Source organism: Hordeum vulgare, chromosome 6H, assembly GCF_904849725.1.
Source record: "Hordeum vulgare subsp. vulgare chromosome 6H, MorexV3_pseudomolecules_assembly, whole genome shotgun sequence".
Taxonomy (NCBI): Eukaryota; Viridiplantae; Streptophyta; class Magnoliopsida; order Poales; family Poaceae; genus Hordeum; species Hordeum vulgare.
In genome coordinates this window covers 466,779,594-466,806,126 of record NC_058523.1, presented here as the reverse complement: position 1 = coordinate 466,806,126, position 26,533 = coordinate 466,779,594, and the positions used below count along the sequence as shown (strand labels likewise).

Sequence of the window (26,533 nt, the reverse complement as noted above, 5' to 3'; positions counted from 1 at the left end):
TAACTTGCAAGATAGGATCAAGAACACATATACATTCATGAAAACATAATAGGTTCAGACCTGAAATCATGGCACTCAGGCCCTAGTGACAAGCATTAAGCATAGCAAAGTCATAGCAACATCAATCTCAAAACATAGTGGATACTAGGGATCAAACCCTAACAAAACTAACTCAATTACATGATATATCTCATCCAGCCCATCACCTGTCCAGCAAGCCTATGATGGAATTACTCACGAACGATGGAGAGCATCATGAAATTGGTGATGAAGGATAGTTGGTGATGACGACGACGCCGATTTCCCCTCTCCGGAGCCCAAATCAGACTCCAGATCTGCCCTCCCGAGGAAGAACAGGAGGTGGCAGCGGCTCCGTATCGTAAAATGCAATGATTTTCTCTCTCTGATTTTTTACTCTGCAGATGGGAATATATAGGAGTGGAAAATAGGTCGGTGGAGCTTCATGGGCCCCACAAACCCATGGGGCGCGGTCTAGGGGTGGCCCCTCTCCGGTAGATTATTTCGCCGGTATTTTTTATTAGGTTCAAAATTATACTCCGTAAATTTTCAGGTCAATCCGAAAACTTTTATTTCTGCACAAAAATAACACCAAGGCAATTCTGCTGAAAACAACGTCAGTCCGGGTTAGTTCCATTCAAATAATGAAAATTAGAGTCCAAAACAAGGGCAGAAGAGTTTGGAGAATTAGATACGTTAGAGACGTATCAACGGGCGAGCGGATCGAGTAGGGCGTCCTCGTCCTCCCGAATGAATGAATTAGAGGCGGGCATGGGGATTCCCATGCGAGGCGGTGCTTGTGCACGGGCGGACGACGCAGCTTCGGCGCCGGCGCTACGCCGGAGACGATAGTGTAGCACGGGCACGACTACGATCTGGTGGAGGTCGCCGACGGCGGTATCGCCGAAAGGCACGGGACGAGAGGTCTAGTGAGGTCGAGCAGGAGGTGCACGGGCTAGGGTCGCGCTGCTGCTGTTGCTGACTCCTACGATCGCGAATGAAGGCGGCTACGGGCAAGGACGCTCTAGCACTAGCTCCTATGGGAGCTGGACACGTCCAACATGAGAGGAGGCGATGCGCTCCAGCACGGGCATAGGAGGAGCCGTCCACGGATGTAAATCTGAGAATGGTTTCATACTTGAACAATACCTATACATTTATCTATCAAAATCATACTTAAACCATACCCATTTGATGTCATTTTTAACCCAACCAAAACTAAACCCATAAATGTTTCCACCCAAACCAACTTAAACCCAATACATAACCGTGAGTTTAAAACCAATACATAACTATGTGTTTGCTTTAACGTACATATAATTGCATAAATTGATAAGTTAAGAAGCAAATGAGATAGAAAAGGCATGAGTGCATCTACAACAGTTTGAAAATAAAGTTATCCTTGAGATACAATCAACACGCAGCAAAAGGCAAAAAATGCTCACGTCTGAATAGCTCACTAACAAGTATATTAAAACAAAATTACTTAGCTAAAGCACAAGCAAACACTTTCAATTTTCATGTGGTATTTCTCCATAATACATAATTACACAGTGCATTACAACATGCATGGGGATCGAAGATATTCGTTCTCGGTCATCGTTGGTTATTGCACATAACCAATGACTAGAAACCGGTTTGGACCCATAGTTTATAACCGTTTATAACCAAATTGTTTAAACCCATAACCAACTATACCCAAACTGGTTTCTTCACATACCCAAACCAAAACCGAACTAAAAAAAGCTCATCCCAATAAAACCTAAACCAATCAAACCCAAAGTAATAACCGAACCGTTACACCCGGTTTTCTAATAACCATTTCCAGTTTTACACGGGTGGATCTGGTGGCTTGGCACGAAATGCAAGGAGGAGGTAGAGACGACGGGTGGCAGCACATATGGATTTCAAGGGACACGGCTAGGGTTAGGGTAGGTTTAGACAGACGACAGGGTGGCGACGCAGATGGATTTCAAGGGACAGGGCTAGGGTTAGGGTAGGTTTAGACAAATTTCATATATAAATAGGAGGGATTTCTAAATGCGGTCTAATTGGAATCCTTCTATTTAGTTTGAACGATAAAAATTAACATGCTAGTGGAGTCCAATGAATAAGCCGACGATGTTTGGGGTATTTTGGAGTTGATGCGGATCCACGGATCACAAACGGGCGTTTCGGGTTCAAGAAGTTATCGAGTCCATGCAAGGGGTGTGTGCATTGTGCAGAGGGACTAGAAATTTAGCTGAGAGGGGAAATCGCGGGCAGCCTGCCACAAGTTTTATTTGCGAAAAACGCCGATAATTTAACCGACTATAATGTCGTTGTAGACTTAATAGCTCGGGTATCAAATGAACTCCGAATGCTACGAAATCAGGTAGACGGTATACCTACAATATATCAAGACTACACACCAACTTTCAACCAATTCAAAAAACATTTTATTCCCATTTAGAAAACAATTATTTAACAATATCGCGGGCACATGCTTGTGTGTTTGGTCTTGCAATGGTCAACGAGGACAACGAGAGAAGCGACAACTATGGGCGGATGCAAGTTTTGAAAAAATGATGGCAATGAAGTGTCGAGTCAATGCGAATGATGAATGATCAATGCGATAAATAATTAAATCACACGGTGATAAGGAAAATAAATTGAAGGCCTCTCGAGTATTGGTCTCGGGCTGTTACAAGATGTAGTTATTGGTCGCGTTGGACAAACAATTTTAGTTTTTGAATAATCTCAATCCGAGTTCTTATGCAGCCATGGAGTCAAAGTAAAGTTAGAGACAATAGTTTAAATAGTCAAGTGGAAAATTCTTACTTATCCGAGTAATATTAAGTATCATTAAAAAATCAGTGTTCTTATGCAGCCACTAGAAATCACGTTTTAAAGAAATAAACATAAGTGGCATTTTGGGTAAGTGTTTATGCAGTGTAAGAAAAATGTTACTACAATCCATTAAAAGTTAAGTATCATTCAAAAAATATGCATTAAAATTTCAAAATGTTCACACATTTTAAATATATGCTTGTAACATTTACACAAATATTGCAATGTACAAAAATGTTCTAGTAGTTTAAAATGTTTGTGTCATACCATTCAGAAAAATGTTTTACTGTGTATTTTTTTTCATTGTATGCTTGAAAAATGTTTAACAAGTAGTCTAGATAGTGTTCGAAAACATGAATTTTAAGAAACATTAATCATATACTTGAAAATATCCAGACATGTATATAAATAATGTTTTAGTTGTATACAAAATGTACAATGTGTATTTAAAAAGTAGATATCAAAATACATACTTCCACAGCCGGCTACTTTCATGAAGGAACACCATAACGTTGTCGAGTCGAGATAGAGAGTACACTCTTTTGATTATCCCCCCTTCTACTCGCACATGCATGCAGAAATTAATTCATCTAGATGCAGTAGACGGTCTATACGATGAAACTAACAATTGATGATCGTACACACCATACCATGTTTCCTGACACAACGAATCGACGATCGAGGTGTGCTAATGCGCTATTTAACAGCCACAACGACCGATGATCATGACCGTCGAGCGCAAAGTGAATATGACACCGCTCTACGGGTCAATCAACACATGCGATTGTTGGCTCGCAAAAGAAAGGATCGGGTGTGTTTCGATGCTTAAAAGTGACACGATCTCAAAGAATGACTTGAAAATATAGAAAAAACTACGGTTAGATGACCCTTCTCAAAACAGTCAAATTAGATACGAAGATGATCCAAAACAAAACTAAGATACGAAAGTTACGACAAATTCAACTGAGTCTATGTTTGACATCAAGTAATGGATTCAACTTTAAGATGTCTTCAAATGAGAAAGTGCTCAACATAATAGTTGTTGGTCTCGTTGAGGCGAAGAATTTTAGTTTCTGAATCACCTCAATCCGAGTTCTTATGCAGCCATGGAATCAAAGTAAAGTTAGAAGTAATTCCCGCAAAAAAAAGGTTAGAAGTAGAAGTTTGAATAGTCAAGTGGAAAATTCTGGTTAAAATATCTGATAATAACTAGGTATCATCCATAAATCCGAGTTCTTATGCAGCCATGAGAAATCACGTTTTAAAGAAAAAAGAATGTAAGTGACATTTTCAAAAATCGTTTATGCGACGTAAGAAAAATGCTATTACAATACAATAAGAATTAAATATCATCCAAAAAATGTACGTTAAATTTCAAAAATGTTCACACATTTAAAAATATGCTTTAAACATTTTTTAATTTTATTATGCACCAAATAAAAATGTTCAATTAGTTTTAAAAAATGTGTAATACCATTCAGAAAAATGTTTTTATGTGTATTGAAAATTATTTCAATGCATGCTTGAAAAATGTTTAACAAGTATTCCACAAAATGTTCAAAAACACAATTTTGAAAACATATTAATCATGTACCTGAAAATTTCAAACACGTATATAAACAATTTTTAAGATGTATACGAAATGTACAATGTGTATTAAAAAGTAGATATCAAAACATATATTTTAAAGATGTAACACGTATAAAAATTATTCTGAATGCACATGGAAGATGCAAAATGTGTATGAGAAAAATATATTAAAAAACTAAAAGTAAAAAAGGTAAAACCCAAAAGAAAACCGATGAAAACTAGAGACAGAAACATATAAAACAGCAAGAAAAAAAAAGAATAAAAATGGGAAATAAGAAAGAAAACACATGCAAACAGTGAAACCGATAAAGGAAACCCATGCCGCAGCTATAGTACACAGTACTAAGTTAGCCCAGTAGCACCGCGCCAGAGACGAGACTGAGGTAAGCGTCGCAACGGCGAGAAATAGACCTGGTGCCAAGGATTAGTCTCGCAAAGGGCGTTCAGAAAAAGAAATAAGTAGCTTTGACGAAGCCCACCAGAGGCCTAATTGGTACCAGGGCCTGAAGGGCTCTGTATCGTTGGTCCGCTCCGGGGAGTGTTGTGGCCAGGCGCTCCACTGCGCATCGCCCCCACCTTTTCCTTCCCCATCCTACGAGACCCGCAGGCAGCCTCGTCTCTTCCTCCTCCCCGACCCGATCTCCTCCTCCTAGGTTTCGCTCTCCACCACCGCGGAACGAACCGGAAATGGCGGCGCGGCACCTCAGATCCGGCCTCCCGCTCCTCCAAGCCCGCCTCGCGGCCACCGAATCCGCGGCCGTCGCTCAGGTCCCGATCCCCTTCCTCGCCCCCCGCTTTGTTTGGCTTATTAAGCAGAAGATGCCATTTCCCTCAGATTTCGGTACCCCCGCCGGTCCCCTTAGCCGATCTAGGTTCTCCTCGTGGTTCCTGACATCCTTGGATGGTCTCGCCCGTAGACTTTAATCTTTCGTCCCGTCGAATCGATTTCCATGTGTTTTTCTTATAGTCCGCGGGGTTTGACGTGCTAGTTCTGATGCAGGTATCAAGGGGGCTTGCGACGCAGGTGGATAAGCCTGCGGAGAACAAGATCAAGGTAACTCGAGATCAAGCATTTGGTTTGATTATTGCCCTTGTCGTTGTGTTGTGGTCTGCGGATGTACTGTACTAGTTTAGGATCGCGAGATATCTATATGTGTTTGTTGTGAGTGACGCAGACTACTCTGACGATCTGGTCAACTTATCAAGGACCATATGAATCATGCAGCTGTTTATGTCATTATGGCCAAAATGCCCTGATTTTGAGAAACCTAGCCTTTACTGATTTCAAACTATTTCATATTCTATTGGAGTGTGACCTTGCTTGTTGCTATCACATACTGCAATGATCACTCAAGTTAGCAATTTGCAAGTTAGTTTACTCAGCAAAGACAGATTGTTCATGTTGCATTTGTTTAGTGGATCAGTCGCAGCACAAAAAGGTTCATGCCATTGATGGATGTATTGTCTTGTCTTATGTCTCACATAATCTGTTTGCTTTATCTGTTGTTTTGTACTTAGTTTTGTTCTTATGCCATAATAGGTTCCAAAAGCTCTGTATGGTGGCACCGGCAACTACGCTAGTGCATTGTTCCTTGCAGCAGCCAACGCAAATTCGTTGGAAAAAGTTGAATCCGAGATTGGCGATGTTGTAGGGGCAGTCAAGAAGAGCCCTATGTTTTCTCAATTCATAAAGGACTCATCAGTGCCAAAAGCAACCAGGGTGAAGGCTGTAACAGAAATATTCGCTGAAGCCAAGTTTTCTGACATCACACAGAATTTCTTGTGTATGCTTCCAACCAACTCAACCTCGTGTATCTAATGAAGTTCATCGTAGGGGCTCATAATAAGAGACACTAAGTTATACTAGTTCTTTGCAGCATGTGCATTACTGACGTACCAATCCAAATGCATCGGACTATTTCTAGTTCTTTTGGTTCCAACGTTGCTTGCTTTGTTCCCGCAAAAAAATAGTTGCTTGCTTTGTCAACAGTTTGCTTTCTTTTGCAGTAATATTTTCAATACAAAGCAACACCATTTGCATTTTTCTTATCTGTATGATATGTTGTTTTCAGTTGTGTTAGTTAACAACCTACTTTAAGTATCGATCGCAGGAGTTTCTTTCGAATTAAGGACACTGTATCACTGATAAGTGATGATATGCCTAGAGTCTAGAACTTAGAGAACTTAGTTCTAAGGAATTTTACTAGTGTCTAATTTATTCTTTTATGTGAAGCTGTACTGGCGTCCAATGGAAGACTGAAATTTGTTGAACGCATTGCGGAGAGATTTGTTGATTTGACCATGGCACACAGGGGGGAGGTGAAAGTTGTTGTCAGGACTGTTGTTGTAAGTTGATAACCTGACATCCCACTGTTTATTGTCTCTTGCTAGTAGGAGCATTATGTGTTTGATGCTGTTTGAATTTCTCATTGTTCACTAAAGGGAAGTTTGATACACGCGCATATGATTAACGTTACCTTGATTCTTGATAACAGCTGTCTGTTGTCAGGGCTGTTGTTGTAAGTTGATAACCTGATATCCCACTATTTATTGTCTCTTGCTAGTAGGAGCACTGTGTGTTTGATGCCGATCGAATTTCTCACTGTTCACTTTAACGTATAAAAGGGAGGTTTGATGCATGTGGCATGTTGCATATGATTAGCCTTACCTTGATTATTGTTAACATGAAATGACCAGTTGACGTTTTCTTTCGTATATTAATTTATTATAAAGTCCTTGGTGCATTCCTGGTTTACTACTGTTGTCTTGTTGATATGTCCCTGTAGTTAGCCATAGTCTATTCTTTCAAGCTGAAAGTAAGTGTTGCCTTCTGCTCTGCACCAACAGAAACCAACTGCAACTAAAATGCTTGTTAGGTCTTTTTGCTCTCCTTTCATGTGCCTAATAATATAGCATGATCCAGTGAACTAACAAATTGCTGCCTTTGGGGGTTTAGTAATCATAGAGATAAAACTAAGATTTTTTGTTGCAAACATGTTTAAATGCAGTTAATATTCTAGAAATTACCTGCATGAACTAAAATTCATTCCTTGAAACTTTAAAGTTGAGCTGAATTGTTCTGAAATTATTTGTTATGGCAGTAGCATGTCTTTTAGTTCATTGAGTTGGAACATTTGTACTTGCTTTCACTTGAAGTTCTCTTAGCAGGCTTATCTTAGAATTCCTGCCATATGCTGATTGAGTTGGAACGTTTTCATTTGACAAGCTCTGTCGGAGAAAACTCTTAACATCTTAGAATTCATGCCATATGCTAGCGAGGATCTATTACCTTGACAAGTTGTGGAAAACTTGTCACACATTTTTTTAGTTGGTTTCTCAATGCGTGGATGCATTCTGTCTGCAACTTCTGTTGTAGATCCTGTCTGAATTGAAAATAGTTCGATTTTGGTTGCTGACTTCTCTGTTTTGTGCTGTTAGGCACTTCCTGAGAAGGAGGAGAAAGAACTTAAGGAGACCTTGCGAGATATCCTTGGGAAAAACAAAACCATCTTGGTTGAACAAAAGGTACGCCCTTGATCCACAAGTTATCTCTAGCATGTGAGGCGTCAAGTAGTATTGAACAATTTTCAAATTGTGCTTAATTTGCAGATTGACCAGAGTATCATGGGAGGACTGGTGATTGAATTTGGGCAGAGGGTGTTTGACATGTCGATCAGGACTAGGGCGAAGCAAATGGAGTCGTTCTTGAGGCAACCCCTTGACATGTAACTGCCTTTCGGATCAAAAGCAACACCAGAGTGCAGTGGCAGCGCTGTTGAAGGTTCCCTCATGTCTGCTTCTTCGATGTGGTCTTGAAATAAAAGCTTTCCTTTACAAGAGAACGGCACTCTGTTTTATTTTGTCTTGTGGGTTAGGAAGAAGCCCGCCGAACAATCTTTAATTTCATTTCTACCGAAAAACATGGATAAAAACATGAGGAGAGGTCATGGAAAGTTTTTAATTCAAGTGTCTGTAATTTTCCTTTGAAGTGCTATTTTCCCCTCGTATTCAGTGTCGGTATGAAATAATACGATGACAGTACATTTCACTGCATTTTCCCATGAGCTTTGGCCGAGCCTATCAGATATGTTAAATACGGGATCATATCTAACACCCCGTACACTTGAAATGAACCTATCTAGTTTTTCCTTGCACAACCATAGCGATCAGGGCTCCTGGAATGGTGTCGACTTCATCATCTAAAAAGGGGAAAGTTTGCCTGCTGCTAGTTGAGGACTGAAACCGTCACATTTCTCATGTTGTATGTCGGTTCTTTGCAACTGGCAACTACTGTACTCGACTAGTCCAAGTGTCCAAGAATGGCCCTGAAACCGCACCCTTTCTGTTCCACGACACACACAAATCCGTTAACTAATCGACACGAACACAAACACACAAGACAGCACGTGATGCACTCACATAATACGCGTGGTTGCCCCCGACGCGTGCCGCTGGCTTCCTTGATGCGTAGACCAAACTTGCTAGCTAGCTTGGCCTAATAAGCGGGGTGGCATGAGTTGGCTTGGAAGAATCAACGAGGTCGACCCCTCAAGTCACTGGAGCGGCCCAAGCAACCCAAAGCCTCTGCCTCACTCTTCCGAGCAAGCCATGCAGTTAGGCTAGCAAAGTAGCCAAGCTCTCTAGCAGCTCACCCGTTCCTCCATTCATGCCCTCTCCCTGTCCTCCTCATCCTCTCCGTCGATCGTCTCTGGCCCGCCACCGCCACCGATGTCGTGTGCGGCGGCGGAGGCCGGCCTGGTGGCCATGGACTGCGTGGTGGTGTGCTGCTGCTGCCCGTGCCTGGTGCTGCAGATCACCGTGTTCCTCTTCGTCCGGCTGCCCCGGAACGTGGTGGTCAAGTCGAAGAGGGTCATCCTCAGGCGATGGCACAGGAGGAGGAGGAGGAGGAGGAGATCGCCATCCGCCGCCGCCGCCAAGAGGCTCTCCAGAAGCAGCAGCATGGCCTCGTCGTCGTCCGGCATGAGGCGCCTCGAGGAGCTGCTGGACGGCGATTTCGGGGCCACGTTCAGGAACATCAACGGAGGGCAGTGCAGCGGCAGCGACGCCGGCGATAGCTGGAAAGAGAAATGCTTCGCCATGGACGACGACGATGGCGGCTGGAAGGAGCAGAGGTGCTTCGCCGTCAACGACGACGACGACGGCGTGTGGGAGGCGCTGGTGGAGCAGGAGGGGCTCTTCTGGTTCGGGAGCTTCTGGGGCCGGACGGAGCAGGGGGGCCCGGTGTCGGCGGAGGATCGGATGTACGCAGGCTTGAGCTTGCCGGTAGTCCTAGAGAGAGTGCGCGATTAGGGGCAACGGCGATGCAGTTTGATGCAAACGGCTTGCATTGCAGTTTCTAAATGAGGTTTCTACTTTTCCGTCCGGCCAAGGACTTTATTTTTATCCGGAGTAGCTACTTCATTTGGTCCGTGCACTCATGATTCCTTACTGTACATATGTTATCAAATCATGGTACACCTATCAATCAAAGGAGCAATGTTGAATAACAAGCAGTGGGTTTTAGTTTACGCACTGCAGAGGCACGGGGAGGCTGAAAGAGCAATCAACAAATGCTGTGGCTAGGTCTCAGTCAACTTAGATTAATCAGGTTTTAGTTTATTTATTTATTTTCTTTCTAAAACGGAGTCTCAGTCAAGTTATATTACACGTAAGAAAGGAAAATAAAAAAACTGAAAAAAATCATGAATCTTAATAATTTCATGGATATAGTATCGACCAGTATTTAGGCCCTGTTTGAAATCATAATAGATTATAATAATCTGGATTATGAAGATAGATTATATTATGAAGATAGATTATATAATCTGGTTTATAAAAATAATCTAGGTGGGCATGTTTGGAGGCCAGATTATATAAACCGTAATCCAGGTTTTATATTGTACAATGACATGTATGTCCTCTGTTTTTTAACTGCAAAGGTAATAATCTAGATGGGCATGTTTGGAGGACGATGACGGTGGCAGTAGGTAATTATCTCCAAGTTTCCAAGGATGATGGGTCATTAGTAATCCATAATCTGATTTTAGCTGGGGTAGAGTAGATTATGAATTTTTAATAATCTGGTCATCTAGTTTTTATAAACTGCAATATAATCTGTCATGTTTGGAGACATAATAGATTATAAAAACCGGATTATATAATCTGAATGTATCCAAACAGGGCCTTAACTAAGTCTTTCTCCAGTAAGACTAGCAGGTATGATTAAGAAATAGATAGTGATATGCATCGGTTACACCCTCCTTGCTAGATCTGACCATCCTTAGCCGTCAGATCCCCCTCTCTCGTCCCCAACCACTCACCAACGCATGCGAGTCAACGCGCGCAGTGGCACCCGCCACCCTCGCTCCCCGTCGAACGGTCCTTCGTCAGTCGCCGCCTCTCGCCAGCCGTTCTCGCCGCTGGTCGCCGTCCTCGCCAGATGTCCTAGTCGCCGGGTGCAGCCCCCGTCGACCATTTTCGTCGTTGGCTTCACCCCATGCTCTCGAGCATCCCCCACGTATGGGCACACGAGCCGCAAAAATCACCGCCGGTCCCAGCAAAAATCACCGCCGGTCCTAGCAAAAACAAACTTGCCGATCGTATCTCTTTCTCCGCCGTCGGTGGTGCATAGTAGCAAATGGCAATGCTGGTTGTAGCAAAAAACCCGATGTCGGTGATGCGTGGTAGCAAAATAAAATGCGGGTTGTAGCAAAAAGCGGGCGTGGTTGTAGCAAAAAAATCGACGCCGACGATGCGCTGTAGGAAAAATCCCACGTGGTTGTAGCAAAATGAGATGCATGTTGTAGCATCACAAATGGTGCTTGCAACAGGGAGGTGTCCGTCGAGGAAGCGCTGACGTCCTCGAACTGCCGACACCGATGATGCGTTGTAGCAAAATTAAGTGCTGGTTGTAGCCAAAGATAACATGGTTGTAGAAAAAAAATCGATGTCGGCTATGTCTTATAGCAGAACGAGACACCTATGCATGGTGCTTGTAGCAAAAGGAGTCCTGGTCGGGGCGAAAACTCGATGGGTGCCGGTTGCAGCACTGCCGTCGTGCGCCACGGTGGCCGTGAGCTGGAACCGCCCGACGGGTGAGTTGCAGTCTTAGGACAAACGCATGGGGTAGCCGAGGGATGAGCGTGGTCTGGACCGGTGGCCGGCGAGCAGTAGCGGGAAAATGGCAGCAATGATGGCGGTCGTCGGCGAGGAGAACTTGCAGTGGTTCGTGAACAGCGGAAAGGAGAGAAAAATCATAGATGTGGAGTCCCGACTGAAAGTAGAAGAAAAAGAACGATAAGAATAGAACAAAGATCGATTATGCAAGACCCACGACATACACACGTGTTGCTCAAAGGGTGATTTTCATGAACATTTGGGCGAGCGTGTCGCGCGAACCGGCCGAACCCCGGCCCTAAACATTTACCTTGAGAAATACTCTCTTCGTTCCTAAATATAAGTCTTTGAAGAGGTTTCACTTTAAGTCTACATACGAATGTATATAGACATATTTTAAAATGTATATTTATTTATTTTTACTTCATATGTAGTTACTTAGTGAGATCTCTAAAAAAAACTTATATTTAAAAACGGAGGGAGTAGTCTGGATTCGTTCAAGGAACCTGAGCCTTGGCGGAGGAAACCGTCGTGTAACTACCTCGTGTTGTTACTTGGTTTGGGTGCATGCTTTGCCTACCTGGTAGTACGCCTGCCCGTACGTACGTGTCGTCGTGCACCTACACCGCACGTCGTTCCCGCGGTCGGCATCGGTCAATTGGCCGGGAGGTTCATGACACCATACGTGACACCGACTTCCATTCTATAGATGCTCAGTTTTTTTTTAACACAATATAGATGCACATTCTATCCCTACGAATAACTTTAAGAGACTGTACCGATATATCATTTTAAGATTTACAAAGTCATCATAGACGTCTCGTTATCGACGAAAATGTCTCCTCTTATTAAAAACATATCGCTAAAAATCCTGAAATAAAATTCGAAATAATGCAAGCATCAAGTCTTAAGGCCTGATGAGCTGAGAATATCACTGTCCTTTTAGCTATCCAACTATAAGGCCCCCTTTGTTTGAGCTATAGATTCTTGAGAATCAACTATGGCTTGGATTCCTAAAATCAGCTACAGCTGCAGATTCTCAGAATCAGAAGCAGACCGTTTGTTTACCCCGATTTAGGAGAACCCGGTGTGTTGTGAAATGCCCGCAACACCCCGAATGCACAAATGGTCAATCACAAAACTCAGAAACCTATTGATGTAATCACATACGTTGAATAATTCAGAAAACTAAGAGCAGGGCAGATCATGGAAGTGGGGAGCACATGGCGCTGGAGAGGGGTGGGCGCAGGTGGAGTCGGGGGCCAAGATGGACCTCCGATGCAGTCCAGTGAGAGCTCGGGTGGGCGGCGCATTGGGACATCAGAGGCGGCGACGCAATGGGCTCAGGTCCGGAGTATGGGAGGAGCGATGAATCTAGTTCTGAGCTAGTCTCCAAGGGTGATGGTACAAATGAAGCTCGGGCATCGGACGGAGGATGCTTGCTGGAGGTAGGGGAGGGGCCGAGGCACACGGATCCGTCCTCTGGGCAGCAACAGGAGCAGCGTAGGTGGATCTGCCGGATTCCCTGCTCTGTTCGCTCGGGATGGAAAGAGGTCAGGTGGAGAAGAACGAGAGGGACATGGGCAACGAATTTTAGCGGTGGCAGTTCTATTGTAATTTTGACTGGAAATGGGGGCAAATGCTCAAAACGAATCATTTTCTTTTGTGGGAAGCTGTAGAATCTATGAAATCACCAAAATCACTGCTTCTGAATTTGCTTGCGTGCTAGTGCAGTTTTAGAATCAGATTCTAGAAAGCTAGATAGGAATCTGGTGTTTGTTTGCGATTCTGATTTTAGAAGACCTAGAATCTGAGAATCAGAAGCTGCAGCCCAAACAAAGGTCACCTAAGTTGGTTTGCGGGTAGCTGTGCAGCTGATGATTGGTTGCTCGTTGCCTGCCAGCTCCACGGGCCGGGACGAGGGGTACGTACAGATCAAGTCACGCAAAACCGACACGCCTGAATCCTCTGACGACCGCCGCGCTCTGCTTCTACTCTAAAGCAGCCGCGATATGAGATATCAGGCGTACGCGTGTGGCGACTTTGGCACGGAAGATGGATGAGCAACTGGACCTGCGTTCAGGGCCACCTGCACTGCACTGCACTGCACTGCACTGCACGTGCGGCTCCGCTGCACGGGCACGGCTTCGGTCCCGCTGCGACTGCGCCGTAGGCCGAATAGTGCGTCGCCTCGGCCTAGGAGATGCCCGCGGTCGCATGCAGAAAGAATCCCTCGTCAAGTGCGCCGCGGGTCGCCTTGGCCGAGGAGATCCTCGCGGTCGCGGCAGCCAGAATCCTTCGTAAACCGCGCGCCCGGACGCTCGCACCTCATCGGTGCCGACGCCGGCAAGTCGACGACGCACGCGCCCCATCCCGGCATTCCTTATTTCACGCGTCGGGCGTCTGTTAACGTGCATTTTGTTAACCGATGCCTGTAGCGTTATTCAATGGGCCGATCCTTTTAGACACCGGATGGCGAACTTTTCTTTTTGATATTTTTGAATATTGATGATTTTATGAATTTCAACAAATATTTTTAATATTTTTTAAAAATGATGAGCTTTTCTTTAAAATCGATGAACCTTTAAATTCGATTAACTTTTTTGAATACTTATGATTTTTTAAGAAATTGATGAACATCTTTTTAAAAATGTCAAAATTGAAGAACTTTTATAAGATTTATGAACTTTTTAAAAAAATACATGAACTTTTTTGAACTTCTATGAACTTTTTAAAAATTTAATGATCTTTGTCCAAATTGGATGCTTTTTTTCAATTTGAATGAACTTCTCTCAAAATTGATGAACATTTTTTAAAGATATGATGTTTTTTCAAATGAATGAACCTTTTTCTTTAAATTGTAAACCTTTTTGATTCTATATTTTTATTTCCGTAACAAATAGAAAACCTAGGCGGTTTTTTTCCTACTGCATCGACAGAAAAAAACAAAAAAAACGGAACATCTCGCAAGCTTGCTACTCGGTCGGCCCAGGCCAACGACGCTGTAGGTGCTGGGCTGTTAATGGGCGCGTGCAACCCTGACTAGGAGCTCCCCTCCACCCCGGCGTCGAAACGATCGGACCAATGAAGGAACCGGTCCCTATTACGAGATCCGTTAGAAATGGCCCAACCCGTCTAAAATATATATGTGACTCGTATACCCCCCCCTCCTCCGCTATGTTTATTAGACAACGAGCGTCTTAGGGTTTTCATCCTTCATATTCCCTGCCCTCTCCGCCACAATTGTCGGCCATTCCATTTCTACAACGATCGTTTCCGCGTGGCAACTTTCATCTCTCGCAAATCCATGGTCGATGGAGCTCGTGGGCATGGAGCCGTGGCTATCTGTGCGGTGCCGACACGACGCAAAGGCCGACAGCTTCATCCGGCTCGTCGTCGAGCCGTGGTGCTCGAAGCAGACATGCAAACGCAACTCGCAACGATGGCCGGGGGCATGTGGGCTCGCTTCTTCAAGGTCGACGATGCTCTTGGACCAAACAACAAGAGGTGTCGCGAGGCGGAGGAGGAGCTCCATGCCGCGCAGTACAGAGTGGTGGCCGGAGAAAATGGCGTCGAATGGCTCGCGGCGACGAAGAAAGGGTACGAGTTCGCCAACGTTTACCGGAGGTCAGCGCAGGAGTTCTACCTCGACGTGCCGACCATCCCTAGGTCTACATCAGTTTGATCTATGTTTTTATATTTTGAATGTATGATGAACTCCGGTGGTGAACTATCTCGGCTCAAACTTTGTTTTATATTTACAATATCATTTTAGTACATCTATTATGTCGTGTCGTACACGATATCACAAGGATGTGTCTATGACACATCTAGATGTAACATAGTTATTGCGTATCTATAAGATCAATAATATATGATTTAGGTATGCAATACTTAGGCCCTGTTTGGTTTCAATAAGTTAGGTGACTTATAAGTCAGGTGACTTAAAACCAAGGACTTATAAGTCACGTTTGTTTGGTTGTCATCTGACTTATAAGTCACCTATCATGCAAAAGTAGGTGACTTATAAGTTTTAAGTTGGGGTGGAGCAACTTATAACTTATAAGTTGGGGTGACTTATAAGTTGGGTGTGTTTGGCAAAATAAGTCACTTTTGGCATTTTTCAACTTATAAGTTGGTGACTTATTTGGAACAAAACAAGGTCTTATTTCATATGTAGATGTGTTGCAGGAAAACCGATATCACAAATTTATTTTAGATTAGAGGATCCTCAAACGAATTTTGCGGCCCAGATTTTTAGAGATTTTGCTCTACTTATATACTCCCTTCGTTTCGAAATATAAGTCTTTTAAGAGATTTTACTATGAGACTACATACAAAGCAAAATGAGTTAATTTATACTTTAAAATATATTTATATACATTAGTTTTCTAATGAAATTTTTAGAAAAACTTATATTTAGAAAGATTAATATTTAGAAACAGAGGGAGTACTAGGCAGGCAAGAGGCAATGCGCCCGTCTCAGCACGAATATCAAAGCGCGACACAGACGTGTCGGGTCTCCGCCACTTGTCCCCTCACGTGGCCGAAACGCCGCCTATCGTTTTCACTTGTCCGTCGTCCTCTGTTGAACTCGGCCGGCCGTCCGTGGCACCAACCAACCGCGCCGTCGATGGACTGTGCCGTCCGAGCCCGCATCAGGAGCCCGTCGCCGGCCGTTTCCCACTTCTCCGGAGAGGGGCGGCGCCGCCAGGCGTCCAGGGTGTCCTTCCGCACCATGGCGTCCGCTACTCCAGTAGAGGAGCCCGCGGCGGCGGCGGCGGCGGTGGCTGAGGCGGAGCCGCGGCCGAGCGGCGCCTCCTTCATCCGCCGCCACCTCAGGAGCCTCTCCGCGTACCAGCCCATCCTGCCCTTCGAGGTATCCTTATCCGTCCAAAGCTTAGACACTCCTGTACCTTTCAGTGAAAGATGCTCCGCGTTTCGCTGCGCTTGCGAGGTGCTTGTGGAAATGTCGCGCGGCGACGTGCTTGCGCTTCTGGAAGGAAATGCTCGAAACCAAGCTCCCGTGGCGTCTCAGCTGTCTGGATATAGTTTCGAAGCTGTAATCTGCAATTCCTTGACGTTGTTTGACCAAATTGGAAAATTGGAACTCTTGCTAGGTGCTATCTGCTCGGCTGGGCCGTAAACCAGAGGATATAATCAAGCTGGACGCCAATGAAAATCCATATGGTCCACCGCCGGAGGTGTGTACTTCTAATTCCCGTATTCGGATTACTCTAATGAGTGATAACCTCTATCGTGTAGTAAAAATCTCAGCGTCAACATTGCTACTTTGGTTTAGAAGCAGTCTTAAAATCCAATTAAAACACAGTAGCATACTAGTATCATGTATGCTTTTCAGCCTGTAACAGAAAATGACATATCTCTATAGAGTAACAAAAAGGTACCAAGACAATCCATATCTTCTCTTTTCTGTCTCTAATGGATACCTGTTTCTGTACAGGTAGCTGCAGCATTAGGAAATTTGAAATTCCCTTATGTGTACCCTGATCCTGAAAGCCGCCACTTGCGTGCTGCTCTCGCTGAAGATTCTGGACTTGAAACTGAGCACATACTTGTTGGATGCGGCGCTGATGAGCTAATTGATTTAATTATGAGGTTAGTTTGTAGCTCATCTGGCACCTGTTTTTTGTTGAAATCTTCATCTCAAAGTTGAGTAACCATCAATAATGGAAATGCAGATGTGTACTTGAACCAGGTGATAAAATTGTAGATTGCCCTCCAACTTTTACCATGTACGAATTTGATGCTTCAGTCAATGCTGCACTTGTCATCAAAGGTAGCTAATGATCTCTTGGTCTTTTATTTATTAAACCTTCTGTGATTTTTATATGTTAAATTTATGTGATTTCTGAATCTGATTTTATATGCCATTCATCATTCCTTGCTCTAGTCCCAAGACTTCCTGATTTCTCCCTAGACATTGCAAACATTGTCAAAATGGTTGAACAGGAGAAGCCAAAATGCATATTTTTGACATCTCCGAACAACCCAGATGGCAGGTATGTCATTGCCACTCAACAGTCGTGTTAATTTATTTGCTTATCGTGTTTATTGCAGTATTTTACAGAATCATTTCAAATTTTTTGGTTAGTGTAATCAACGATGAGGATCTTTTAAAGATCCTTGACCTTCCGGTACTTGTAGTGCTGGACGAAGCATATGTTGAGTTTTCGAGCCTTCAATCAAGGATGACATGGGTTAAGAAGCATGATAATCTGATTGTTCTCCGAACATTTAGCAAACGAGCAGGTGTGTGATTTGTGTTCTATCGTTTTAGTGTGTATAGAAAGTTTATGTGTTATGAAGAAGCAAAAGGAAGTAAATTTATTTATGAGTTACCCGTGATGCAGGTTTAGCTGGGCTTCGTGTGGGTTATGGAGCATTTCCTCTAAGCATTATTGAGTACTTATGGCGGGCCAAGCAGCCTTATAATGTTTCTGTGGCAGCAGAAGTCTCTGCATGTGCTGCCTTGGAGAACCCAGTCTATTTGGAGGTACATCTTTCACAAAGATAATTCAAATGTAACATCATTTTGAAAATTCGAACTTGGCTAATACGTCTGTTGGACCTTTCATCCTTGAAGAGTGTGAAAAACCTGCTACTACAAGAGAGGGAGAGGCTGTATAATCTTCTCAAAGGAATACCTTACCTGAAACCATTTCCCAGTCATGCTAACTTCATTCTGTGTGAAGTCACGTCAGGAAAAGATGCAAAGAAAATAAAGGTCTGGCTTGCTTATTATTGCACTGTCCAAGTTTCAGCCTTATTTCCTTGAGATAATATAGCCCCTTTAATTGTGATTTTGAGGTGACAAAATGATGATATTTGGCGATCATTGCTATTCACACTTCTAAACATATATGCGATTTAAATCCCGTTGAACAATACAGGACATGCAGTTTTATTCACTTGAATTGGTGGAAAATATTTGCAGGAGGATCTTGCAAAGATGGGGGTGATGATCCGCCACTATGACAAGAAGGAACTTAAGGGTTATATCCGTATTTCAGTTGGAAAGCCTGAGCACACTGATGCACTAATGGAAGGCTTCAAAGCACTCAAGCTTTGAGTATTTGCCTTGATTTACTTTGATGGAAGCAGTGAAGAGCTTAGTGAGTATGCGTGTCCCCATTACTAGGCTTGTAGCACACTGGATGCAGTCTATCAAGTAGACATCGCTTCCCTCCCAACATTAGTAAAGTGCATTCTTCAGATTCCAAAGCAACCAGGGTGAACCAACTTTCAATAAAATATATATGTTTAACCAGTGTTGTAGGTCCAACCATTTAGCCATAAACTCTGTTTCCGCAAATTTATTGTGCAGAGCAAGACTTGGTTGAGTTCCTGATTGGTGTTGCTTCTTTCTGACGTTGGCATAAATATGTACTCCTACTTACTTTTTGCAACGTTTTCATGTCAGTACAATACCATGAAGAGCTGCACTCTTTGAGGTTCAACACAACCTTTGCACAACAATTTGACTTTATTATAATTCAAACCAAATACAGTGAAGGAAGCTGGTTGCAAATCAAAGCAACCAGCTTTTGTTCCATTTTATTTTGGTGTGTACATTTATAGCTGATGGCCACTGCAACGACCAAGCATCCTTTATTTAGTTTCCTGAACTGGCACAAGACGATCCGTGCAGGCGTGCAGCTTCGGCTCCATGGATGGATGGATGCTCACTGGTACTGGCTGGCGAGCTTGCCTTCCTTGACAATGTAGTTGGGCTCCGGGAAGTCCTGCCCCTTGAAGTACCTCTCCAGCATGTCCTTCACACCGGCGGCGTACCTCAGCTGCACATCATAATTTGTTTACCAGTTAGCCATGGAGCATAGCGACTAGCTAGGCATGGAGCATGCTGTGTGGTGCTACTGACCTGGCCGTCAATGGTGGTGCCGGAGATGTGAGGGGTCATGGCATTGTTGGGCATGTACCTCCATGGGTGCTCCTTGGGCGCCGGCTGCGGGTACCACACGTCGCCGCCGTACCCTGATCACAACAGAAAGATTTTTAGAAACTGGTTAGTGTTATTTGAAGATGAGCATGGCGGGTGTACGTATATCTTTACAGAAGGAATGTGTGTGTGAGAGAGAGGGCGGCCCGGAGTTCATCTGTTCTTACCAGCGATGTGCCCACTTTTGCAAGCGTCTGCCACTGCCTGCGTGTCCATGATCGCTCCACGAGCATTGTTCACGATGATGACGCCTTTCTTCATCTTGGCGATCTTCTCCTTGTTGAACATGCCCCTGGAAGAAGAAGAGCAAAGAAAGAGAAGCAATCACAACGTGGACCGAAGATACGCTGGCAGAGAGTTGGCTGTCGTCGTGGTGATTTGTTATTTACTTTGTCTTCTCGGTGAGCGGCATGTTGAGCACGACGACATCGCACTTGGGCAGCATGGCGTCGAGGTCCTCCTCGAAGGCGGCGCCGAGGTCCTCCTCGAGCGCGGCGTCGACGCGGAGCCTGTCGTGGTAGAGCAGGTTGCAGCCGAAGGGCTTGAGGCGCCGGAGCAGCAGCTTTCCGATGCGGCCGGCGCCTACGGTGCCCACCGTCTTGCCCTCCAGGTCGTAGGCCCGGTGCGCGATCCCGGCGAGGTCCCACTCCCCGCTGATGGCCTGGTGGTGGCCCGGCAGGAAGTTGCGCATGAGGACGAGGATGCGCATCGGCTGGTCCTCCGCCACCGACACCGTGTTGCTGCCCGTGACCTCGGCGACGGAGCCCCGCGGCCGCCGCCGCCGGCAGCTCGATGTGGTCGGAGCCGATCCCCGCCGTGAGGAGCAGCTCCAGGTTCTTGCCGCGCCTGATCCGGTCCGCGCTCACGTACGCCGGGTGGAACGGCGTGGTGATGAGCACGTGCGCGTCCGCCATGTGCTTCTCCAGCTCTGTGGTGAGTAGGGTGCATGATTTGGTTAATACTCCTAGTTTGGTGTACTTACGAACGTAGTAATGCTCTCGCCTCGCCGCTAGTGGTAATCTAATTTGGAGTTGGAGGTGATATCGTATGTGGCGACTGACCGCAGTTGGGGCCGTCCTTGTCGTCGGTGACGATGTACTGGTGGCCCTGCGACTCGAGCCAGCTGCGGATGCCCAGCGCGTTCTCCACGCAACCAACGAAGTTGGGGTTCTGCCCCGCGTGCTCGCCGCCCTTGTAGAACACGCCCACGATCTTCTTGCTGCCCGGGGATGCCTGGAGAAGGTAGACAAACACAGAGCGACGCAATCAGGAAAACCGGCCATCATCATGCAGCAACAGACGGTCACCCCGACGCCGCAGACCCATCGTAACATGATTGACAATGCACGTGTGCGTGCATTTGCCAAAAGTGTCAGGACGCATCTACTCACTAGACAGGTTGGTTAGTTAGTGAGTAGGGTAAACGATGATGTTACATGGAGGCTCCTGGTGAGGGACGGCTCCAAGGCCCGGATCACCTGATGCGTCGCCTTCCTCATGGCCATGGATGACAGTCACGAAAGAAGCTGGTCGAGCTCGAAGTCGGCTGGACTGGCGCACTGGTAGTAGTGGTGCAGTGCTGCTGCTGCGAGTGGACTGTGTGGGAAGCGAACACTGAGGCGGGTGCACATATATACGGCGCAGGAGCCGTGCATCACCAATCGACTCGTCACTGTAGGTTCCCCGTTCCCGCCGGTCGCCGAGCGGGTGCACCTGGGCCGGGCGGAATCAGAAATAGCAGCCGGGGGAGCAGGGGGCCCGCGTGCCGCGCGACGGCGAAAGAGGCAGCCTGCTTTGCTTGCTCGACCGAACGCGTCGTGATGGGAAAGGACGCGCAAGTGGCGCGTCGCCGGCCAGGCGGCTAAGGCTGAACAGAGAGATGTGGGAGGAAGGCCGTCCCGTCGCGTCGGCGCGTCACATCGGCGTCTCCCACTCGTGTCGCAGATTTCATCTGGACTGACTGGTGACGGCGGCGCGTCTCTCCGATTCCCAGCGTCCCAGGGCTCTGCCTGTTTGTTTGGGCTAGGCCGTTTCTCCAACGCCCCTGGTAAAACGAACACACTCTGAACGCGTTGCTCGCATTTGGACAATTGGACTAACCAGGACTGCACGAAACGAAAATGACTCGTTTCACTGTGTGGGCTGCATCCACGTCTCGATTCACATGAAACTTAAAGCAATGGCCTACGAGCTACCGTCGAATCATCAGTTTTTCGGCCTACGAGCTACTGCCGAATCATCAATTTTTCAACAGCCATCCTCAACGCGGCCACACGTGGCTCTGCGCTGCACGTCTCTCGGAGCACGGGAGACGGATAGGATGTCTCATAACACACCCTCTTTCTCTTGCGTCACCGTCCATTTTCTTTCACACCACGCTTCCTCACTCTTCTTACCTCCTGTTGTTCTCCTCTCCTCTTCTCTCCTCCGATAACTCGCCTGCCGCCGTGCCGTTCGCTCACCCCCATTTGCGTCGGCAGCAACCGCATCCAAGAACGGTGGGTTGCCGGCCTCGCGAACTCCAGGGTCGATCCGATGAGGGCTCTCCACGCGCCGTCGCCTTTCTGCATTAGGCCGTCGTTCGTCCAATGCAGTGGCGCCATCGAAGGGGGCCGTAACCGCACCGCTGCTCGGAACCCCTTTGGGCTTTTTTACCTCCATTCTAGGGCCTTCTTCGAGCAGCGCGACCGACACATGGACGACGACGCCCTCCTCCTCGACCGCGCACGTGGCCACGAGCACGAGACAATGCCGTCGACCATCAGCATTGCTGGCTCCTCCTTGCTGTCGCTTGCTATCTCCTTCCCCCGGGGTTTTCTCCCCGGCCAACGTACGCGCTAACTCCATGGCTGGTAAGTTACAAATATCCCCTCTCCTCGTAGATGTGGATTAGGGTTTTAAGCATTAGGCATGACAAGGAATCGATTGGATTGGATTCGAATTCAATCGATTCCAATTGAATCGGTTACTTCTTACGCTTTAGTGTTGTTGTTCATAGGCAGGGTAGTGTTCATGCTTAGATTCGATGAATGCGTGTTCTAGGTTAGTGTTCATGATGTTCATACGTGTTGTAGTTCTTGCATGATATGTAGGTACAATGTGTTCATGCTTAGTGATAAGGGTATTCATAGACAAGGTTGTGTTCGATGTTGAAGTTAGATTGGTGTTGACATTGGCATGGGCATGCTATGTTGGATGATCAGGGTGTTCATAGGCAGGTTTTTGTTACGTGTATTGTGTTCATGGTAGGTACGACCATTGTGTTTGCTCCTTTAGGTACTAGTACCAGCATAGAATGGTGCCAAATGTGGTCACCACTTGCATTGATCAGTGGTTGTTGCCCAAGAGCAAGTGTCACTCATTAGTGTCACTTGCTCTTTGGCAAGTGCCACTGATCAGTGTATGATCCCAATGCCCTATTATTAATCCATGTAATCTTACCTGACAAGGTGATGAAGACGAAGTGGAACATGGCTGGAGGAGGAGCCCATGTCGTGGTTGGCGTCGAGACAGCCGTGGACTTCATCCCCACGAACCTCTGGCTCAAGAGGGTGAACCTGCCCGGTAGGGCCGCCTTCATGAGCCTGCCTCGTTGTAGGGGACGAGCTCCTAAGACCGGGCACGAGGTGGGGTCCCGAGAGCTGCTTCACTTTTACGTGCAAATCAAGGACGAGGAGGATCTCGCCATGCTCGTCATCCCTCCCAAGTTCGAGGAGGTGATGAGGGAGTGGCTGGCGGTGAAGCTCCCGCGTGTCATCAGGCTCACGACGAACAAGTGGTGCGAGTTCTAGGTCCATGTCGAGAAGTTTGAGGGGCACATGGTGCTTGGTCGGGGCTAATAGTACTTCTACTACCGCCATAGAGTCGTCCCAGCGACCTCGTCATGTAGCGCATCTCCAGAATAGGCCTCAAGGTCCACATCTACAACCACGATAGCTCCATCGGGTGCATGGTGCACTACATCAGACACAACTGCATTGATGATCGTGCTTTCACACTCTGAACTTAGTTAGTATGAACTTCCAATTAGTTTGCGGTGATGGAGAGAACTTGTTGTTAAACTGTTCATATTTTGTGCAGGGTTCAGCACCCTGTGGTGAAGCAGGGGGCATGGGATGCTCCTGCTGTTTAAAAACTTATGCTTGTTAGTAGTATGTATTTTTAGTTGTTGTTTCCATGCTTGTTTATCTCGTGTTAGCTGTTGTTTACCTGCTTGTTTATGTGTTGTTTGTTTCTTAGTTAAGTGATCTGCCTGCTATTGTGCCCAATGTTATGGTAATGCCACCACATTTGAATGGGGTGAACAAAACACAAACGTTAGCCAAACAACTATGGTTTGCATCTGCTCACCCCTTAAACACAAATGCACGCAACAAAACAGTCAACCCTAAAGTGGCCATTGATGCAATGCAGACAACCAAACAACATGCATATGTTGGTTTGTTGCCTATTTTTGCTCAACCAGACTGGCTCGAGATGTGGCTAAAATGCAGGCACTGTTCACTCAGGGCAACCAAACACGCCTTATATGATTGAGGCAAGCCATCTAACGTCGTGTATAAATTTTTTTGTCCAGGTTCGATTCTATCTAGATACATTTTTTAACACAATATAAACACAAACACACATACACTCATCCCTATAGACTATTCAGATACATTTGAAGTGTAAATTTTGTCATTTGGAATTTTATGAGGTGCATACATATGTACTCTTCACAACTAAAAAATATGGATACTAATAAATTTTTACATGTGTCCGATCACAAAAATTCCAGTCCGAAAGTCATGCAAATTTTGCCCTCCCTACTCTGTCGGCGGCTCCTCCGCAACGTCCATCTCTTCTATCTCTGCCTCCAAGCGCTTCAACATCTTTGCAAGGATGGCTTGCAGGATCTTTGCCACATCGGGACCATGGTTGTGACATCCCCGGATTAAGCTACAGTAATAAATGTAGTTAGACTATAGTAATCACCCGCTAATAGTGCCACGTCATGAAGTTTAACTAAGTTAAACTTTCACTTGATAAAAATCAAAGCCATTTTTAAATTAAAGATAAAGTAAAATAAATTATTTCTCCAAACAGAAAAAAACTAAAATCTTGGTTGGGTCACAAGTATTCACAAAGTAATTGTTATCTAGAAAACAACATCATTTGATATATTTAAGTTCCATAAAGTAATTATAATAGAGGCCAAAACATTATTTAAATTGCCTATTCTAAATTATGAGAATTCAAACTAATCCAAATAATTAACAAACTTTTTGGAGAAGTGTCTATTAATGCATCGTAAATAATTGTGCAAATTATATATTTTCTTAAATCAAAATACTCTAGTTCTAAAACAAATGAAAGAATATATAAAAACAAAAAAAACAAAACAAAAAACAAAACAGTAAAGCCCCTGGCCCAACTAGGCCAAGTTGGCCCAGCTGGCCAGGCCCCACCCAACCGGCGCTCTCTCCTCCCAAACCCTAAGCGTCCCGCGCCGTCCCACTTCCCACTCCCGAGCGCCACTAGGGGCACCCCAACCCCCGCGCACGAGAGCCCCAGATCGCCAACCACCCCCCAACAACCATCCCCACGAACCCCTCTGGCGACCGACACTCCTTCCCCCCTCGCCACCAACCCAGTCCCACCGACAGCCTCCCCACGACAGAACCACCCCGCTCGCCCCTCGTCTCCCTCCTCTCGCGAGGAACCCCCCCTCGTCGGTCTCCCCCAGGAGACCGAGCCAGATCCCGCTCGACACCTCCATGCGCCCCTCTCTCCCAGATCCGGCGGTCTCCCGTCGCCCCGTCGCCCTGCTCCCCTTCCTGGAGCGCTCCCCCCGTAGCGAGCCGATTCCCATCGCCCCTCCTCCCCGACTTCCTCTCCTCCCGGATGGCGCCCCGCCCCGCCAGGCCCGGTTGCCTCGCGCGCCGCTACACGCGGCCGCCATCACCGCGCAGCGCCTCTCTCCCTCAACTGAAGCCCCCTGCACCGCCTCCTCCTCGCCGGACCGCCCCGGCGCCCCCGGCACCACCGCCACCATCTCGCCGCCCCCTGCCCTCCAACGGTGGTGAGCACCACCGGGGCTCCCCCCTCTCTTCCTCTAGAGCTCCTGTAGGCCACCGTAGCTAGCTCCTGTAGGCCACCGTAGCTAGCTCCCACCGTAACCGATCTCTGCTCACCGCCATGGTCGATGTAGATGGTCTCCGCACGCCAAATGATGGACGAAACTACGTTTCCGAGCCGCGCCGTTGTTTCTGGCTCTCGTCTGGCGACTCCGGTGCGCCACTGCGGGGGAAAACGCCGGCCACCGCATGCTGGGTCGCTAACACATGGGTCCGCCTCTTCAGTAATTAACTTAGTGATAATCTGCGATTAATTAAAATGCTATTAGTCACCGATGACCGGGTCCCACCTTGTTAAATAATCAGTAAATTAAGAATAATCCTAATTAAACTACAGTCACTCACGCGTGGGGGCTGTCCACTATTCCAGTGGATAAGCCCGGCCGAGTGAGCGTGCTGACTCAACAGGCTGGCCCACCTGTCAGCCTGTGTTGACTGGTCCGCTGACCAGTCAATTGGGGCCCCCAAGTCACCTTCTGCCGCCCCTTTGGGTGCACGGGACCGGGTGCACCCAACAAATTCCTTTTTTAATTAATGTTAAATCTCATAATTAATTTAGAATAAATAGACGCTGACATGCAGGTTCCCCCTCTAATTAAATTAAATTAAGCTGATTTAGCCGCGTGTTAATGACATGTGGGTCCCATCGCACTTATTAATCTGTTTAATTACTAATTATATTAAATAATAAATGTGCGGATGACGCATGGGACCCACTGGTCATATTTGACCAGTCAACCTCTGTTGACTGTTGATGTCATACTCACATCACCATGATGTCATATTTAATATTCTAATATAATTAAATCTATTAATTCCTAAATATTAATAAAACTTTGAAAATTAATAATAAATTAACCGTAAATCAGTTCAAAATATTTTC

The 26,533-nt window shown here is 46.0% G+C and overlaps 3 protein-coding genes and 1 pseudogene across 4 annotated transcripts; 3 read left to right on the top strand and 1 right to left on the bottom strand.

Annotated features, from left to right (window-relative positions):
• The first annotated feature begins 4,965 nt into the window (after positions 1-4,965).
• Positions 4,966-8,490, top strand: LOC123402581 (ATP synthase subunit O, mitochondrial). Its single transcript, XM_045096507.1, has 6 exons — positions 4,966-5,205; positions 5,438-5,491; positions 5,978-6,221; positions 6,671-6,783; positions 7,876-7,962; positions 8,047-8,490. The coding sequence occupies exons 1-6, from the start codon at positions 5,125-5,127 to the stop codon at positions 8,164-8,166; spliced, it is 699 nt and encodes a 232-aa protein (XP_044952442.1). The 5' UTR covers positions 4,966-5,124; the 3' UTR covers positions 8,167-8,490.
• An 87-nt stretch (positions 8,491-8,577) lies between these two features.
• Positions 8,578-9,944, top strand: LOC123402582. Its single transcript, XM_045096508.1, has one exon. It carries the CDS (start codon positions 9,166-9,168, stop codon positions 9,745-9,747), a length of 582 nt encoding a protein of 193 aa, XP_044952443.1. The 5' UTR covers positions 8,578-9,165; the 3' UTR covers positions 9,748-9,944.
• Positions 9,945-16,103: 6,159 nt separating this feature from the next.
• On the top strand, positions 16,104-18,922 carry LOC123402579 (histidinol-phosphate aminotransferase, chloroplastic-like). Its single transcript, XM_045096505.1, has 9 exons — positions 16,104-16,432; positions 16,674-16,757; positions 17,018-17,172; positions 17,256-17,353; positions 17,468-17,576; positions 17,669-17,826; positions 17,928-18,070; positions 18,161-18,301; positions 18,512-18,922. The coding sequence occupies exons 1-9, from the start codon at positions 16,187-16,189 to the stop codon at positions 18,644-18,646; spliced, it is 1,269 nt and encodes a 422-aa protein (XP_044952440.1). The 5' UTR covers positions 16,104-16,186; the 3' UTR covers positions 18,647-18,922.
• Positions 18,923-19,041: 119 nt separating this feature from the next.
• Positions 19,042-21,145, bottom strand: LOC123402580 (annotated as a pseudogene). Its single transcript, XR_006611310.1, has 6 exons — positions 20,971-21,145; positions 20,596-20,767; positions 19,924-20,462; positions 19,702-19,826; positions 19,457-19,569; positions 19,042-19,373 (listed from the first exon to the last, which is right to left on the bottom strand). The product of XR_006611310.1 is annotated as a formate dehydrogenase 2, mitochondrial-like (transcript).
• Between the last annotated feature and the right edge of the window lie 5,388 nt (positions 21,146-26,533).

Excerpts from the sequence above, each read along its gene's own strand:
- LOC123402579 (XM_045096505.1), top strand. The coding sequence starts at position 16,187 with ATGGACTGTGCCGTCCGAGCCCGCATCAGGAGCCCGTCGCCGGCCGTT. Across the intron at positions 17,354-17,467 it reads TGCTGCACTTGTCATCAAAG|TCCCAAGACTTCCTGATTTC; the intron begins GTAGCTAATGAT and ends TCCTTGCTCTAG. Across the intron at positions 17,827-17,927 it reads AACATTTAGCAAACGAGCAG|GTTTAGCTGGGCTTCGTGTG; the intron begins GTGTGTGATTTG and ends CCCGTGATGCAG.
- LOC123402582 (XM_045096508.1), top strand. The coding sequence starts at position 9,166 with ATGTCGTGTGCGGCGGCGGAGGCCGGCCTGGTGGCCATGGACTGCGTG.
- LOC123402581 (XM_045096507.1), top strand. The coding sequence starts at position 5,125 with ATGGCGGCGCGGCACCTCAGATCCGGCCTCCCGCTCCTCCAAGCCCGC. Across the intron at positions 5,206-5,437 it reads AATCCGCGGCCGTCGCTCAG|GTATCAAGGGGGCTTGCGAC; the intron begins GTCCCGATCCCC and ends GTTCTGATGCAG. Across the intron at positions 7,963-8,046 it reads CCATCTTGGTTGAACAAAAG|ATTGACCAGAGTATCATGGG; the intron begins GTACGCCCTTGA and ends CTTAATTTGCAG.